Here is a 19,440-nt window from a genome sequence, read left to right as displayed (position 1 = left end):
TTTGAGTAGTTCGGTCTGTTCTCTTTCAAAGTCTGTCTCTGAGTGTGAGTATTTTTCAATTCTCCGCTTATTTCATAATATAATTATACCGGTAGTGCTTTTTTATCAGTAATAGCCTGTCGGCTGCATAGCCGAGTGGTGAGAGCCCTGGAGCGTCAATCGAAAGGGTGCCGGTTCGACACCGCTCAAGAGCATGCGGCTGTGTCTTTGGCTGTGTCTTTGACACTTAAAGGCATGCCGGAAGGTGGACACGAAGATTGGCTTCCTTGCCTTCCCGTCCACTTAATCTAAATCTTCAAACACCAGGTGTAAGCCTGGATACGACAAACAAAAGTAATAGACTATCGCGAGAATTATGAAAGCGAAACCGGTTACACAGTTATATCGCTTCAGAAATACGAATGGGGTGAGCTAAATTCCGTGAGAGTGGCATTAGTGGGGAAGCGTGACCTAGATTCCGTGAAAGCAGAATTTAGGTTTGAATTTTCACAGTTGAAGTGCGTTTTCAAATTTTACTTCTGATAGGTTTTTGCAAAATGTTCTCATAAATTTAAACTTGTTAGTTAAAAACATGGTACATGTTACAAACACAACTGAACTGCTCAACAAGGAAAAAGAATAACACTCACTCCGAAAAAGACTGTAGCTGCAATATCGACACTAACGTTTTTCAAAAGAGACTAAATTTCTTGCATAAATGTAAATCTCAGGAATTACAGTTAAACATTATTAAAATACACATACGAAAACAATGGTATGCAATGCACACAATGTTACTACTTCTAACTTGTCTGCTTTGTAAATTTGTGTATGGTAACATGATTGAAGAAGAGGCTGTTGAATTTTTTGCGAAAGAAGATAGAAGTTTGACTGATAACCGCGAGATGACTATGATACAAAATTCAAGCCATCAACTGGTTTAGAAACAATTTTATTGGCATTTCAAAAAGCAATTATGACTATTGGAAATATTTGCACCAAAGCTGGTCATCTTTCGATGTCAAACAATCAAACCACTGCACTCGCCGCTAGGGTATTGAACCTTGGTGGTGTAAGCCTTGACGAATTTTAAATCTCAATATCGACCACAGGAAGAGAATCTGTTTAAGGTGCCACTTAAGCCTACCTACATGAACTAATTTCGAGAGCAAGTGCCAAAGCATTGTGTTATTCATTGGTTGGCAAACTCTTGAGAGATGTTGGGTTCGCACTTCGCAGCCAGGTCAGACTCCAAAAACTTTACCAATATCAGTGTTTGGTATACCAGAATAGGAAGAAGGAAAACTTACGGGTGGGCCAAATCGCAGAGATTCTTCAGGTGCATCCCAAACAAAAGCATCACTTGAGTTGCTCACCGTATGAGACCTAAAAAAAATATAGTTGCTTTGATAGGTGATACGTATGCTAGCAACAGTGGATTGCACAAGAGTGCTGCTAAATGTTGGGAGAAAGACATGGATAGAAATTTGTTATACTGTACAAAAGTTAGCTGGACTTTACAATGGGCTGGAGGCAACCGTTAGTGCAGTGTGGGATATTGTTTTGGCAAAATATCAAAGTATCCCCCAAAGTCATGTAGGCTTAGTTATTTTCCAAAACAATCTTCGTTGCATGTATGCAACATACGTGTAATAAGTTCTCTCCTTTTGTTAACAACACGGCCCTACGACATTGACTGCATCATCTGCTGTCCACTGTAGTAGCCTAAGCTTTCATGTTAATGACTACTGGAGTGATCTACTCTACGGTAGCCTAACCTGTATGTTTTTATTTCATTTTTAGTCTATAAGCTACCTGTGCTCAACCACATTTAAACATTTAAAATAGTATATCAATAACTGTTCTGGACGACTACGGACCTAGTTTCGGTTGATTGAAATGTTTTATGATCGCTTGCCGCAGTTAACAAATATTTCTCGATATCCAAAGTCCTCCTAATTATGTCGCAATAAATTACTCTTGACTTCTCTACCAGCTCAACACAACTGGTGGGTATAAACACTAATAATAATAATTATGTTTTTATTTGTTTTTAATAATAATAATAATTGTAGTTTATAGTTTCGTAGTTAATCGTAGTTTATAGTTTTTATTAGCCTACACTGTAATACACAATTAAGTCAAAAGCAATTCACCACACATACAAATCAATATACACAATGAAAACCAAAGACATCACTGACTGCAACGAAGCAATTTAAAAAGAATTTCACCTCAAAACCAACGTCTTCCATCCAGCGGTCCAAATTCGAAAAGAGTAGATTTACGACCGATATACGAGAAAGAGATAGGAATTACTGGAGCGTGACGAATGTTTTTAAATAAATCAAAGGGTAGAAAAATCGAGATAAAGTCTAAATTGTCCGTAACATACTCATCACAAAAACGTATATTACAGGTCACCTTTTTTACAAAACAAGGACAATTTTTAAACAGAGATCTAAATGTCTTCACGAAATACAAAACACTTAGGAAACGAAACACTTATGAAACAGGACAGAGAATGCAATTCCATGATTCTCATAAACACAATAATAATAAATAAATAATATAAATACATTAATAATAACACAATATACACAATAATAATAGTAACAACAATAACCCTAACCTCGGCGACTGAAATCGAGACACCCATTTGTACGTGTCGCACAACTCCTGATGAAAACCGCTGAAGACCAATCCATCAGTGCGGCTACCTGGGCGGACCACTAATGGAGCTCGGAGTGGAAGAAGAACACCTCAAGACTTCAAAGTTTCATTTCCGACACCAGCCTCCACCCAATCGGAATGCATTTGCCAAGGAAGACCTGGGTGCGGCTCTACCGCCTGCATACTGGCGTCGGACTATTCCGCTCCAACATGCACAAATGGGTGATGGCTCCATGTGCGATCTGTGAGTGTGGCATGGAGGAACAAACCGTAGACCACACCATCTGTAACTGCGCCATCTACCATGTGCCAAATGGTGTGCGTGGTCTGCGTGAACTGGATGACGAATCAATTAAATGGCTGCTCGGCACTTGCCCAAACATCTAGACCGCGTCGCCGCCACTGCCCAAGGGTTGTAAAAGGCAAAGCCCCTCGACCCTTGAAGTGGTGAAGAAGGTTCAAACGAAGAAAAATAAAATACAAAAGAACACTCCCTCAACTATAGGTAATGGTATTCCGGATAATATCAATATAATCAAAGGACATATAGCCTACTCAACGAGATCGATATCGGTTCACCACAAGTGAACCGATGTAGTGCTTGCTGGGTAAGGACATCCATTCACAATGCAATATTCACAAATATCAAAGAAAACAGAAAACATAGCTACTGGCACGAGACAAGCAAGCTAGTAACATCAGTCATCAACTGCTTCAAACTGGCACAGTTTACGAATATCACGAACTAACGTTGAAACAGCAGTAAGCGCACCTTAGCTCTACTCACCAAATTGTTTTTGTCTGGCACAACCGACCCAACGATGCCCTTGGGCCAAGAACCGCACTTGGTCGACTCATCTACAATTAACACGAGATCTCCGGGTTTAAGATTGGGCGAAGTTTCAAACCATTTCTATCGAGGTTGAAGCAATAGCAAGTATTCCTTGATCCGGCGATCCCAGAACACATCCGCCAGATATTGCGTCTTCTGCCAGGACCGACGATGAGCATCGGCCTTCATAAAAACTACAGAAGTAACGTCATCTGCGAGAGAACTGGTTAATATCCTATTGGGAGTCAGTGCAAACAAATCATCGGGGCGGCTGGGAAGGGCAGTGATAGGCCGATCATTCAGAATCCTTTCTACTTCCGTCAGGAATGTCAGCAATTCAAACTTATCTAGCGTGGCTTAGGCAACAATGGAACAAAAAATCTTTCTCAAAAAAAGGCCTCAGTGAATCCATTTTGATGGGAGGCTAGTGGTGGCCCAAAATGCCAGTTAATCCCATCCTGCAACATAGCGTCTTGAAACGTTTTACTTTTCCACAGTTTAATTCCATGATTCAGCTACCGATTTGCAGCAACGAAATTTCCTCTATTATCGCTGTACACATGACGTTTAAGGGGCGATTCTTCGGTTACAGAATCTTGGAAAGGCTTGGACGAAGGCATTGGCTTTAAGAGACTGAACTACTGTACTTCGAAATGTACAGCTCTACTGGATAAAAAAATTAAGAATACACACGTAGCGTTTAAGTTAAACGTGCTGTTAACGTGCGGGATACTGCTTAAACGGTTTAACGTTGTTTCCTCCAATTTTAACAAAAAATGGACCCTTCAAATCGGTTCCACAAGCACTAATTGGGGGCTGCGTGTGAATCAGTGAGCAGGTAGTTCACCCATCTGCTGACCACCGGTCTTTACTGCCCAAAACTTGCAGTTTAAGCAAGTACCTAAAATTCTCCGCAGCGTCGATCGTCCCTTCAAAATCCAATAGTTCTGGTTCACTGCTGTCAACACATGAGCGGTGCCCATATGGCCGTTCTTCTCATGGCAAGCCATGACGATAAAAGTTGTCACGGGATGGTCACTCGAAAGAAAAATTGGATGTTTATATGAATCTGGAAGGTTAGAATTTTGCAAACGTCCTCCAACGCGTTAAATATCGACATGATAAGGAGTCAACGCACAGACACTACGCAAACACGATACTGCTTGAATTTGCTTACCGTGATTGGCTCAATCGGATCTTCGAAATTAGGATGATTTCTCTGAAAGGAGAAAGTACCTCTGCAACACCAGGAAAGGCTTCGCATTGAGTCGCTTTTATGATGGAGAGCGTAGCCTTGTGAATTTCGTCAGCGGACATCAAACCTTGGCGAGGTGGATCGCAATTTGGTAGAGCTTTCCACTTCAGTAATTGCTGATAGCGGAGTAACCAGGCCCAGGTGCGTTGCCTTGCTCTTGTATCGCTTTGTCGCCGTTACGCGTATTTTTTGTGTTTCAAACAATAACGACCCAGACAGCAATTCAGTCCTTTCACATTGATTCAACATTTGTAAACGTTAAATCAATGTAGATTTGCTGACTGTGGGCTTATTTCACATTTCCTTTGTTTACCCATGTTCCTCACTTCGCTGATGCATTGTTTCGACGCTGACGGACTAAAAATGTATTTTCAAAATGATTGACACAATCTTCAATAAAAAGTGAGCTTCGAACTTTTCAAAAAGTTGCTGTGGGTGCTGGTGCTCACGAACTTTGACAACATTGCTGCAATATCTTAGTTGCTGAAGTCTGTGGGTGGTTTCGTTTTCATCATTTATGACTGAAGGGATTTGCAAACCCATTATCCCATTTTTCAAAAGTTGCCTCGTATGTGATATATAAAACAACTAGGCTAGTACTACGGTATCGCTTACTAAATTAAAACTGGATAGCCGACGGCATTCTTTTATTTATTGAAGCTTAAAGACTAAATTGTGTGTTTAATGAAAAAATGAACAGCCCATAATGTAGATACTAAAGTCATGTTCAGCAATCGTTTTAAAAACTAATCTCTTATCATTTTTATTAGCATCATCATCAGCCAATCACGCCTTTGCTGTCAGATGACCTCGACATAATTATGCTTTAACACCATTCGGTCTCAAGCTGTTCTCATCTAGGTGAAGCCAATATTTCCTTTAATGTTATCCGCCATCTTCTTTTCCGTCTCTCTCTCTCTTTCTTTTTGCATATCCTGGTGTCCATTCTGTGGTTATTTTGACCCATCTGCTGTCTGTCTTCTTGCTTTATGTCCCGCCCATTGCCACTTCAGGTTTGTTGCTGTTCCAATGACATCTTTGATATGTGTCTTGTTTCTGATAACTTCACTTCTAACATTGTCTTTTTTTATTTACGGTATATTTAATATTATTTTTTCATGTTCCTTTGCGCTGCTGCCAGTTTTCTTGTTTGTTGTTTTGTGAGTAACCACGTTTCTGCCCCATATGTTAATGTTGGCAATATTACTCTGTCCATGATTTTTCGCTTTAAGCTAATTGGAATGTTCTTACTCTTTAAAAAAGTGGTATATTGACCAAATCTTTTCCAACCTGATGTTAACTTTGGGTAATATGTTTCAATGTCGTTTTCTGATGTTATCATTTTTCCTGGATATTTGTATTGGCCAACCTTCTCTATCTTTTCTCCCTCTATGTATCAACATATCCGTTCTTGGTTGTTGCCGTGCTATCTTGTTACACATGATTTTTGTCTTCTTCTTGTTCATCTCCATTTCATCTCGTTTCCATTCCTGGTTCAGTTCCTCAAGCAATTGATGCAGAGTGCATTGCGACTGTGCAAAAAGGATGTCATTTGCAAATCTGAATTGCTCAGCAGTTATTGACAAGTCCAGTCTCACATTTCAGCCTCTTAAATATCTCGCAGCTGTAAACATAACAGGTGAAAGAGTGTCACTTTGGCACACCCCTTTCTGAATCTTTATTTTTCCACTTATCTTCTCTATTCTGATTTGTGTAATGCCATTGTGTATGTATTTTTGATAATTTTTACAATTTTCTCTGATATACCAACGAGTTTGAATTGCACAAAACACAGAAAAGTGCTTAATGGATTCAGATGCATTCTCATTGGCAACAATTGCCATAAATATGGTTGTTGGTATTCATTCATATTCTCTAATATCTGCCAAACTGCATGCGGGTGATCACTGCAAGAAAATCCTTTTCTGTAAGCTGCTAGTTTGAGGGGCTGGTATTCATTTAGACTGCTGCTTATTCTGTTTTGGACAGTTTTCATAAATAGTTTATAAATATGTGAGAGTAAGCTAATACGTAGTTTGCAAGACCTTTTTTGCTTCTTTTTTTTTAAAGAGGAGATTAACTATGTCATTTTTCCACTTTTCTGGTACTTTTTCTGTTTCGATAACTTTATTAGATCAGTTACATAGCCTATCTTTTCAAGAAGAATACTACCTCCTGCTTTGACTATCGCTATTACTATGTGGTCTTCTCCTGGTGCTTTACCATTTTTCATCTGTTTGACTGCTTTTTCAACTTTGCTTTCCAAAATTGGAGGAATTTGTTCAACTGGATATTTTTTGACAATGTTTTGTGTTTGATTATTGTATAATGTTTGATAAAAATCAGCGCATCCTTCAATTACCTTTTCTCGATTTGGTGTCTGTGAACCATCTTCATTCTTCAGTGAAGGAATCAATGCTCTATTTTCATCTTTTGCAGTCTTGCTTTTTTTTAAATCTCTTGCTTTCTCAATTGCAGTTTTCACCTGTGGGGTGTTGAAATTTCTAAGCTATCATACTTTTTCGCATGTTCTTGCATAATTCTCGATATTCGATATTACCTTAAAATGTTTCTCAACATTCTCTGCGGTTCCTCAGTATCTGTTTAGTCTCTGGTTTGAGTTTTTCTTCTCTTTGGCTCTTAACTATTCCACGAACTTTCTTTGCGCTTTCTTTAATAATAGCCTAACCTACTGTCAATTGTTTTGTCTTTCCATCTAAATCTTTGACGTCGCCTGTATTTCAAAACGGTTTGCAACTGTATTTTGAATTCATTTTCTCTTTTGAATCAGTTTCTCAATGTCAATCTTTGGATTTGATATTCTCATCATTTTAGCTCTTTCCTGTTTTACATTTAGTCTTATAGTACTGGAACCACCCTGTGATCGCTTCCAATACTAACCCTTTGAATGACGTCAGCGTTAAGGACAATATCTGGTTTATTTGTTGGAGTAACAACATTATTTGTTAGAGTAATATCTATTTCATTTTTACTTTTTCATTTGAGCTTTTTCAAGTCCATTTTCTTCCATTTGGCTTTTGAAAAAGAGTATTTGTGATGATTAGTTTCTCTGATGTTGCAAACTGAATTATCCTATCTTTCCGTGCATTTTTCTTTCCAATTCTATATACTCCAGTGGTATTTTCGTTACTCTGTTGATGTTTTTCCTATTTTTGCATTTAAAGTCTCCCATGATTACTTTGTAGTAACTTCTGCTTTTTTTTCCATTTCATCATTTATTTCCTAATACAAATCCTCTACTTCTTCATCGTCGTGGCTTGAGGTTGATGCGTAGCCTATAGTTTTATTATTTGCATAAAATATTTCATGTTATTTTTTATTGTGAGGGAAGCCACTCTCTTACTAACTCCTTTTATTTCTATAATTTTGTGTTTTATGCTTTGATGAGTTTAGAAGCCAACCCCTTCTGGTGTAGAGCATGTGTCCTCCACTCCTTCTCCAATCTGTAGCCTACTAGTCTAGATGTTTTCCTTTTCTTCTTGTTTCTGCTGCAATTATTATTTGCCATTTCATCCTTGTTTCATTTTGCTCGTGTGTTAATTCTAAAACCCTGCCTTCATATTTTGAGCTTCCTACAGCTTCTTACATTTAATAGTAGAGATATAGATTTGGGAACCCAGAGATTTTTTGCAACTCTACCTTTCAGTTACCGGAGACTGAGGGTCTTTTTAAGTGTGTGTTCATTTCATTTGTGGGTTTAAACTCCACGCTGGTTCAGTGCGGGTTGGTGAGTGCCTGCAGCTTGATTAAGCAGTATTGCTATTTAACAGGTGGTACACTGGTACAGGATTACATTTTTCTTGTAACTGATCTACTAATAACCTGACTTGACAACAACAAAAAATCATCTTCAGTGCTATTAAAAATTGAAATAATAAAACAGTTTTGTATTTAAATTATTTGTTGAACATTAGTTTGCTCAATATTTTTTAATTAGATGGACCAGGCGTTCCAACCATTTTACTCGTGCTTTATGATTCATTTTTTATGCTGTCACCATCATTCATCATTTTCAGCCTGTGAGAGCCCACTGCAGAGCGTAAGCATTCCCCTTTTCATGCCAATTTACATGATTATGTGCTAGTTGGTACCAATTGGTTGTATTGCATTGTTTGTCAATGTCGTTCCTCAATCTCACTTTTGGTTTTCCTTTCTTTCTTTCTTTGGGTTTCTCGTGGTGTCCATGTTGTTAATTTTTTAGTCTGTCTATTGTCCTGTTATCTTGCTATGTGACCTGCCCAGGACCATTTTAGTTTCTTGATTGGGCTTAAAGTGCCTCTGACAGGAAATTAATTTGCTAAATTTACCTAAGATACCAAAGAGATGACACTAACAAACTTCCCTGACCAGCAAATCGTAAAAAATATCAACAGGCTACTAAGTTACCCGCTTGCAAACTTTCGTTCACTTTCGGCGAATCTGGCACTCATTCAATTGCGAAAATAAAAACGGCAACCTCGCTGTGACGTCACCATGGGTGGGAAGGATACATTCTTTCTCTGTAGTGAGTTGGTAAGGTATGGTACGACTGCCCCAAAACGTCAATGTCTGGGGCTCTATTGGTCTAAAGTATGTGCAAAATGAGAATTACTGAAATGAAAAAGTCAACTTATCATTACTATCAGGTTTAGATCAAATAGATTGAGTTTATTTTTATCAAACAGCATCTCAATTCAATTGAAATTGCAGTTTTTCTAAACTCTTGTAGGGCTACAATTTTGATAAATTTTTATTTGTCCTAATCTGGCTATAACCATTTGCAGTGTAACAGCAGTATCTCACAGACAGTACCTTTAATTTATGGTTAAGATAATGCCTGGAAATTGCTGTTTATGTGACAGAGTCAGTGACAAAGACGTGTGCTATCTTTTCATGCTTTCAAACAAAATAAGGTGCTGAGAAGAAAATAGTCAAAGTTTTCTTTAAGTGTTCGAAAGTGGGATGGACCATACAAAACTAGTCGTATATGTTCTGTTCACTTCAATGGAGATGATTTTTGTTGACACCACCAACCCGATTTAGATCTTCTCAGCAATGAGTGGCGTGCTGGGAACTGTAGGTGGTGCGTTTGCCACAAGTGCGAGTCTATGTCTCACGTAGGGCGTGTTGATTTTTTCAATTGCCAAATCCCAACAATGACTGGTGCTAAAAAGTTGTGGCTTGGTGTAAAACTTCTAAAAATACCCTTTTAAACGAAAAATAAAGCAGTTTAGCTTGGTAAATAGCTTATCGAAATCTTGCTTCTTCAAGTTTTCCTCCTGCTGATAGGAATTAGTAAGTTTTCTTTTCCAATTGTGACGTAACACAGAATTTTGCTGCAACAACTGTATCTACATCAATGCTAACCTTACTGCGTAATAATGATGCATTATTTGCATCTGTTGGCACTGGTGGGGGCTGGTTGTAGCAAAAATAAAAGTAGTTAGCAAGCGTTATGACGTTTTGTGAGAGTTTTACTATTATAAGCGTGTGAGAAGTTTTACTATTGTTGGCAAGGTAAGTTTATCTTTGCAATTAAGACTTACAGATTTGCGGTAGTGTTACTGTTACAATAAACTTTGAAGTGGTGAGGGTGAAACACCATTCTCTTAGCTTTAATTAAGCAATGCATAATCCAAAGAAGTGTCATGTTCTTTTATGAATTTTTTGTAGGACGTGAATTACTTCGAGTTAAGTTAAAACTACTTTCAGAAGTAGATTTATGTTGGATTGAGTGTTATATACAGCTGAGTTTACCAAAGAGAACGAAGGCATTTTGCTGCTGTGCTTCTTAAAGTTTTCGAGTTCAAAGATTTATGTTACTGTTTGAATGGCTTCCAAGAGGACGAGGCTTAGTGCATTCACACATATGAGTAACTTCATTGGTACAAGCAGGGAGGTGTTGCGGTCAGAGCTTCCAACTCTTCGAGATGTTTTACGATTTGGTTTACTGGTAAGAGAACAAAGTTGCAAAGATGTCAGAAATTATCCGACAGCTGCTCTTGCTAAAGATATTTACCCACAAGTTATAGAAAAATGGCAACGAGCAAACAGGTTATTTGAAAGTCCTGTGCTAAATTCGCAAGCTACTGTTCTCAGAAAGATTCGAGAGAGCTGGGAGCAGGCAAAAAACATTTCTCTTGGGAGAGGAAAACTGATGATCAAAGAAGAGTTTACTGCAAAACTTGACAAACTCTTCGACATTCTTAACTGCAAATGTAAAATTGTTAGCTGTTTTGAATTTGGTTGCCCAAAAGATGGTGGATGTAAACAAGAAACTCATGTTATTTGTATTTGCCCTAAGCAAATGAAGATCCTTCTGATAGAACTAACATTCATCACAGGTCAGAGGGAAAAGACTGGTTCAATTGGACCACATCAGATTGCATTACCAGATCTGCCAGAGCATAAGAGGCAAGTTAAAAGGCAGAAAAGGGAAGAAGATGAGAAAAGAAGGATAGATAAATACAGGCAAAACTGTTAGTCAGATGTTTCGTTTACTTTCTCAGATGATGAAAGTGACAGTGCTCAAACTCAAGATGAGGAAGTCACAGTTCAAATGCCAAGTAGCCTACATCGGCATTTTCCGCTTATAGCAACAAGCAGTTCTACAACACGTTAGAGATACGTAATGTTGCCATGCAAAGTATCAGATATGGTGTTGGCCTACGTGCCGCCGGAATGGCCCGTTTCGGCGAATCCGATTCGGTGAGTCCGATCTCTTAACGGGGAATTTTTTTTTTTTTAATTATCGGGTACCGTAGCCTAATTATCATTGCTGTTTTAGGGTTAGGGGATAGGGTTAGGGGTTAGAGGTTAGGAACTCACCGAATCAGGCTCACCGAATCGGACTCACCGAATCGGACTCACCGAATCGGACTCACCGAATAGTAGCAGACCCACGTGCCGCAGCTGCCATCTCCACCGCTGCCTTAATAGATGTTGGTTTGATCAGTGAAGAAGACAAGAGTCTTGTAATTGATCATAGTAAAGTCAAGAGGGCCCAAGAAAAAGTTGTGAAGTTTTTAGATCAAGAGTTTGATGATCGTTGTAGCAGGGGTGAAATTGACTGTATTTTCTTTGATGGTCGTCAAGATATGACTAAAGTTATGCTGAAAGCAGATAATTCCGATCGTCAGTTCCCCAGCGTCATTAAAGAAGAGCATTATTGTGTATGTAGTGAGCCAGGTGGAAGATATTTGTACCATTTCACTCCTGAGAAAAGCTTACAGAAAAAACCAGCAGATGTTATTGCAGACAATCTCGTTGATTTCATTAAGAAGAAGGGTATTGATAACAATCTCCAAGCCATTGGAGGTGATTCAACGAACGCTAATACTGGTTGGGGGGGTGGTTGCATGCACTGGGTAGAGGTGGAACTTGGTCGTAAGCTGGTCTGGTTGGTTCGTTCTCTAGCCTACACACTAATGAGCTACCCTTACGTCACTTGATCACAAAACTGGATGGGAAGACATTGTCTCATAACAAGTGGACAGGCAAGATTGGAAAAATGCTAGACACTGCTACTGAACTTGAAGTGGATCCTTCATTTACCGAAATCTCTATTGGAGAGCCTCTTATTTCACTGCATGACGATGTCATAAGAGATCTCTCTACTGATCAAATGTATGGATATAGGATCGCAAAGGCCATAAGGACAGGGCAACTTCCCACAAATCTTGCACTTCTTGAAATAGGTCCCGTGAACCATTCCAGGTGGCTGACAACAGCAAACAGACTGTGTCGCATATGGGTTTCAAAACATGGTTTAAAAGGTGAAACCCTCAACAACTTAAGACTAATAGTGGAATACGTTGTTGGAGTTTACTTTCCGTGCTGGTTCAACATCAAGATAAAGCACACTTGGACAGAAGGTCCTCGTCATATCATGTTTCAGCTGCAACTGCTAAGGCTGCAGAAGGAAGTTGTGGTGGACGCTGTCATGCCATCAAGCGTTCAGCATGGTACGCGTTTAGTGAAATGGTAATTCAAACACTTGTGCTCAAAAGATATTGAAGAGAGGAAAGTTGGAGTACAAAAGATTGCTGACATTAGGGGTAGAGATGGCTGTACATTGGGTGATCTTTCCGTTCGTCACAGAAAGACACCTTCAATCAACCCCGATGCTTCTTCTCTGTTGGAGTTGATAGACTGGTCTGTGGGGTTGTATGAACCACCTTTGACCTGCAAATTAACAACAGCTGAAGTAAGGCAGTTTATTAATGAGCCCATGCAAGTTCCAAATTGGCCCTGCCATACCCAGTCAATAGAAAGGTGTGTGAAGCAAGTCACAGAGGCAGCAGCCAAAGTGTATACTCACGAGAAACGTGAAGGCTATATCAGAGGGCAAGAGGAAAGTCGGCGGCCGATGTCAAAGAACGAGTCAAAGCAAGACTTGATGAAACTTGTTGTGTAAATGTTTTAACTGCTACAAACAAATTTAATGTTCTCTTCAGTTTCTTAGCATCTTCCATGCTTGTAGTAATTTCCGATGTGTTTTCCACAGGTATATACACTATACAATAAATAATGTTTCCGAAGTGCCAACATATTTATCTGTCATTGCAAATTCTAGAACAAATTAAATTGAAGTTAGACAAATGTTAATCCTTGACCAGCTTAACAGAATAACTACCGTATAATCTCTGTAATGCTGCACAGATTACATATAGAATTCAGAATGCCTACAACCTATGGTGGCCTCACATTATACAATAAAAACAACAATGGACAAAATCTTGTAGATCCTAAGCAAGAACAATGTTGATAAAACTCTGGAAATTGCCTGAATAAGATTGTTTCATGTTAAGAAATGAAAGTGTTGTTTTAATGCCTATTATCGTGAAAAGCCAATGCTTTTTCCCATAGCAATTGTTGCTATTTTTTGAAACGCAGATTTACCAAGCTAAACGTTTTGCAAATGCGAAAATATTAGCAGATTTGTGTTTTTCAGATCCAAACACATATTTTTAGACCCCGTCATTGCAGAAATTTGCAAAAAAAAAAAAAATTTCCCAAATCAACACGCCCTAAATGTCTCAGCCCATTGAGCCCAATGAATGTGTATGTTGCCATGAAGTGCCACAGACGAAAGAAATTTTGAAGAAAGACGCATCTAACTGTGTTACCAATTTGACCGATTTTGAGGCACACTTACATCCTGCAGTTCTGGGGACTTTTTTTATGAGGAGCAGGAAGAACTGGAGAAAAAGCAATAAACCGAAAGGAGAAAACGGAGACCTATCAAAAGAGTAAGGATGCTACAATGCTACATTGGACTAAAAATACCCTAAACGCTAAAGAATGCACACTAAAAGAAGTGATTTTATTTCCTTGCAGGCAGTATCGGTAATTAGTCACTTACAGGCATGTATCGGAGTGGATACTACAAGGTGGTGATCTCGGAAGCAACAATCGGATTGTGCTGCCGTCATGCATTGTTTGGCCAATCCGAAACAATTTTCAAGTCCAGATGGCCCTTTCACCGGATTTCAATGTCCAACTGAAGGCACATTATGAGAGAGAGAGATAGAACTTTTATTTATTTATGAATAGTGATGAATGATGATGAATTAAATATGAATGATGATTCGTACGGTTTCTTCATTTTTTACTTCAAGTATATTTTAGGTTTTGTAGGAACGTATCCAGTACAGTTTTATTAAACTGCAAAGAACAATAAATCTTCGAAAAAAGCAACCGCTTGTACCAACTCCGACCAAATTGTGGTCCACCAATTACATCTAGAAAGCATTTGTTTCATCCGTTGCTAACGACGCCCACCCAGGATGACGTAACACCACCAAAATCGTCTCAGAGCAGTGAAATATGGAGTTTCGCCTGTGGTGGCGCTGCGGAACTGTTGTTTTGTATAAATTTCGCCCTAACCAGTCGAGCTTCGAGGTTAAGATTAAAAAATTCGCTAAGCATAATTCTGCGCTAGAAAATGCTTAGAAAAGTTACTATACTTGAGTCCAACCTGTCAGGGGCACTTTAATATATCAGGTAATTTCGTTTGATTTCTGATCCATTCGGCAGTCTTTTTATCTCGCCATGTTAAACCCATCATGATTCGTTCATGTGCTCTCTGCATAGTTCTTAGTTTAAGACTTTAAGTGTTAATTTCTTTGTAAGGTTTCAAGTTTCTGCACCATATGTAGCGGTTGGAAGGATGCATTGATCGTAGAGTTGTGTCTTGAGAGAAAGAGGCAGTTTTGACTTAAATATTGAACTTGCTCTTCCGAAGGCTTGACATCCAAGTGATATTCTTCTTTTAATTGCATCTTCTTTATTGGAATTGATTGAGTTTCGCTTTTAGCAGCATGATCGTTGCTTACTTCACTGTGTAGATTCTAACAATCTTTTTAAGCCTGATGCTGCGAGTTAATTGTGGCAACATCGAATTACACGAGCTTTTGGAACACAGTTCCCTAGTCGTGTGCTGTGACGAATGGTGTTGAATTCAGTGAGTGGTTCTTTCATGTGGCTCTTTGGTTTGGCTTGAGGCTGCCGGCTGTTGAGTTTCTGTGCTGTTAGGTGCTATTGTTGTGAAATTTTGTTGAACCAGTTGTTCATGGACTTTTAAATAGTAGAATCTGGACTGGAAACGCAGTGTACAACAGTTGGCCAAACAGTTGGTACAACAGTTGGTTAACAGTTGGCCAACAGCCAAGTTTAGGATTAGTTACTAAGGTATCCAAAAACCTCCCTTAGCGAATAACCCTAACTCGTACAGTGCTGGTACTGTACGAGAAGGGGTGGGGCAGCAACTGAAAAAGCACTAAAATAAGAACTGGTAACTTTTTGGCTAACTGTTGTACACTGCGTTTCCAGTCCAGATTCTACTATTTAAAAGTCCATGAGTTGTTAGTAGATTAGGTGACGTAGTTCTTCCCTTTCGGCACGGTTGTTGATTTTTGGATTTTGCCTGCTGATGAATATGGCCTCTTTGAAACGTAATTGTACCGCGTCATTTTCTCTGGCAATAATTTTAAATTCAAAGTCGGCGTGGCACTGTTGTTAATGATCAAAGACCGAACTTTTATCTGAACTAAGGTGTTCTTTGATGCGGGAGTGGAGAGGGCGGATCGTGCTGCCTATATAGCTTTTCCTGCATGTTTTGCATGTGATCTTGTAGACATAGTTCTTGGTGGTACACATGTCGTCGTTCCGTAGTTGGCAGTTTTGCAGCCGGCAAGGTTTGGATTTTTGTGGTTTTTTTAGGTGCGTTTCGGAGGGTTCGTGAGCGTCGAAAGAGGCGGACTGGCAAGTCCAGGTCTTTGAAGATTTTCTTTATTTTACGATCCGCGTCGTCGCTCATGTAGCCTAAGGAAATTCGAAATGTATTGGGTTGTATGGTGTCTGAGGTGGAGGTTGTCTGCTTTGTCGGTGTCGTCGTCGTCTGGGTGGTTTCTTTATTGGAGTTGGTTGTGATTTTAACTTTTTCGATAGTAGCTCCGTCCAAAAGAATATTGCTGCCGACGTCTGCCAGTTTGTTAAACATAATTTTCGTTTTGTTAAAGTTCATAACGAAGGCCAATCTTTTTGCTTTCTGTATTGAGTTTACTTAGCATTGTTTGTAGTTGTTTAGGTTGCTCAGATATAAGGATGATGTCATCATCAAAACGTAAATGGTGTATGCATTCACCGTCAATTTTGATTCCTTTTTCTTCCCAGTTAAGTTACTTAAAAATTTCTTCTAAGGCTGCTGTAAAAAGTTTTGGAGATATTGTGTCACCTTGACGTACCCCTTTTTGAATCTGAAATGGTTCAGAGTCTTTGTGCAGCCGAATTATAAATGTATTTTTCGCGTAAATGTTTTTGAGAAGTTGAGTGTATGATTGGTCAATTCCATGTTTTTCCAGTGCTGAACTGACAGCTGATGTTTCAACAGAGTCAAACGCTTTTTTATAATCTATTAGTCCAAGGCAGAGTGGGCTGTTATATTCGTTTGTTTTTTTCAATTAATTGGTTAATAGTATGCAAGTGGTCCATGGTTGAAAACCCTTCCCTAAAACCTGCTTGTTCTCTCGGTTGGTGGTAGTCCAAATCTTTAGCAATTCTGTTGGTAATTACTCGGGTAAAAAGTTTGTAAATTGTTGGAAGAAGACTAATCGGACGATAGTTTTCCAAGTCTTTTTGGTCGCCCTTCTTATGAAAAAGTATGATAATAGCATTCTTCCAGTTGGAAGGAATTTGTCTTGCTTTAATGCATTCCGTAAACAGATGGGCAAGAGGTGATGAAATTGTTTCTTCTGCATCTTTAATTAGGTCAGGCGTGATATTATCTTCACCAGGCGCTTTATTTCGTTTCATCTGACCAATTGCATGTTTTATTTCAGAGATATTTACTTTTGGAGTGGTTGCTAAAATTTGAGATTTGTCACTGGAGTTGTCGACCGGCCCTTGACCCTGATTGCTAGCATAGAGATTTTGATAGAGTTCTCTTGTTCTTTCTATTATCCGGTTTCTGCATTTCGTAATAGAGCCATCTTGTTCTTTTATTCCAGTCATATGAGTTTTTCCCAAGCTGAGCTTCCTTTTGTCAGATTTAAAACCTCGACCTTTCCGGATTGTTTCTTCAACAACATCAGAGTTGTATTTTCTTATGTCTCTTCTTTGTTTTTTACTGATGAGTTTGTCAAGTTCTGCTTTTTCGATTTTGTTCCTTTCTGATATTGGTTGCTTGAGATCTCTACGCTTCTTCATTCAAGATAATTTCAGCTTTGTTTCCAATGTAACAAATACAATAATTATTGTATAAGCTAGTGTACAAGGTCTGATTGAAAAGTAACAAGCGGTTTTATATGAACTTTATCATTATAAGCTTGAAAAGGTCTAATGTGAAACTTTACAATGTGAAACTTTACATCTGTGTATTCGTTATTTCTAGAAATGTTTTTACTCGTGAAAGGTTATTTGAAAAAAGATTTAATCTGGAAAAAAGTAATACTATAACATTGAACACTTTTCATAATAAACCTAAACCTTTCATCTAACTAGTAGTGTCGACACGGGGTCCATGGTTCCTTTTGGACCAAGGCCCCAGATTCATGTTAGACCCGAAAGTTTTTCAGGGAGTCTGGAACTAAGAAAATATTGCTTTCTTTCGAGCCCAAATTATCGTCTGCATCTAATACACTGCAAACTTTTCTTCTCTAAAATAAAATGCTGCATGTTTTGTATAGCCAGTTTCGATTTGAACAAACCATGTGTAGCACGAAAGCGAGTTGACCTTAAAAAAATAAAACAGGGTAAATTTTTATTGTAGACGTTCCCAGCCCTCCTGTGGGTCCAGTTGAAATGAGCGATGTCACCAGCACAGATATGACACTTTCTTGGAAACCACCAACTGCCACCGGAGGTTGTCCTCTGCAGGGTTATTTCATTGAACGTAAAGATACTAAGTCTTCAGGATGGAATCAATTAGGAAAGGTGAATAAAAAGTTTTCTTCGTGTACCAATCGATCGGAATTTGAATTTTTTAAGTAACATAATTACAGTAAACCTGAAGAACCATGGCGATATTGTGTTCTCACTATTGTAGTTTATATTCAATTAGGAGACAGGCCTTGCCATTATATAATAACACAGTGCGGCATCCTATTTGTCAAAAAATAACATTACATTTGAAGCCACAACTAAGACATTAAAATATTCCTAATTATTGGGTGATTTGTTGGCTATCCTTAGCTTACATTCAAGCTACAAAAAGGTTGATGTTGCATTACCTTGTGACAGTTGGTGTTGGTTCAACTTGAAATTGAAGTCAGAAAATAAAAATTCCTAGGTTCCAGCTCTACCTTGAAAAATATATTTATCCGTGACATATTTTAATATTATATATCAGGGTTACTCAACTAATGTTAACAAAGGTCCAGTTTGACAAATTGAATGCTTTTAGCGGTCCGGTGAATAAATTATTTCATACTCAACCACGAAAGTTAAACTTTCAATGCTTGTACCGAACCTCATATTTTAGGTAAAATGTAACTGGACTTGGATTTTTGACAGAGTGTTGGGTGGTTTGGGGGTTAAAGCTCCTCAGCTACTGAGATAATCACTGAAAAAATAACTTCCTCCCAGTAGAAATCTGTTTTAAAGAGGTCTTAAAATGTGGCAATGAGGTTATTCTTCCAAAAGCTCAAGGTCCACCATCAACACCCAGAAGGTCAGGGTTTGGACCGCGGTCGGCCAGTTGAGTAGCCCTGTTTATATATTTTAAAATATAACTGCAGACAGTACCCAAATGTGGTTCCTTGAGTACTACAAATAGAAAAATCACCACGCTGCATTACTTATATAGTAATAAGGCGTTCCTGTCTATTGTATGATTTACTCCACTGAGGAGACCTTAACATTTACTTGCGCGAAAAAAAAAGAGAGAGACCTTAAGGTCGAAACAGTGGCGTACTGTCTGTTGGTTCGCCAATTGAGCACTTTGCTACCTGACATTTTGCTGTGCTCTATACTACAATAATTAGGGTGCGGTGAAAAATTAAAATTTTAGAATTTCAACAAAAAGTATGTCTTAAATGGTGGCCCTACACCTAAAAACATGTCTGATGGTGTTTTGGAGTTGTTGCACCCCTAACTGTCCGTGCAACCTTGAAAAGTTGTATGCCGGGCCCCCAAAATCATAAAAAATAGCATAACTCATGATCCATGCGTCGTAGAAAGTGAATTTTTGGCTCTATGGAAT

General features: G+C 38.7%; 1 protein-coding gene across 1 annotated transcript in view; it reads left to right on the top strand.

Moving 5' to 3' along the window:
* The window catches only part of LOC145769851 (twitchin-like), a 167,025-nt gene that overhangs the window by 69,326 nt on the left and 78,259 nt on the right, over positions 1-19,440 (top strand). Inside the window, exon 9 of the mRNA XM_082581397.1 lies at positions 18,010-18,173. Coding sequence (XP_082437523.1) covers positions 18,010-18,173 — 164 coding nt within the window. The remainder of the gene's footprint in view (positions 1-18,009; positions 18,174-19,440) is intronic.

The sequence above is a fragment of the Aplidium turbinatum genome, chromosome 5 (assembly GCF_918807975.1).
Source record: "Aplidium turbinatum chromosome 5, kaAplTurb1.1, whole genome shotgun sequence".
Lineage (NCBI taxonomy): Eukaryota > Metazoa > Chordata > Ascidiacea > Aplousobranchia > Polyclinidae > Aplidium > Aplidium turbinatum.
This window is presented reverse-complemented; position numbering and strand designations above follow the sequence as displayed.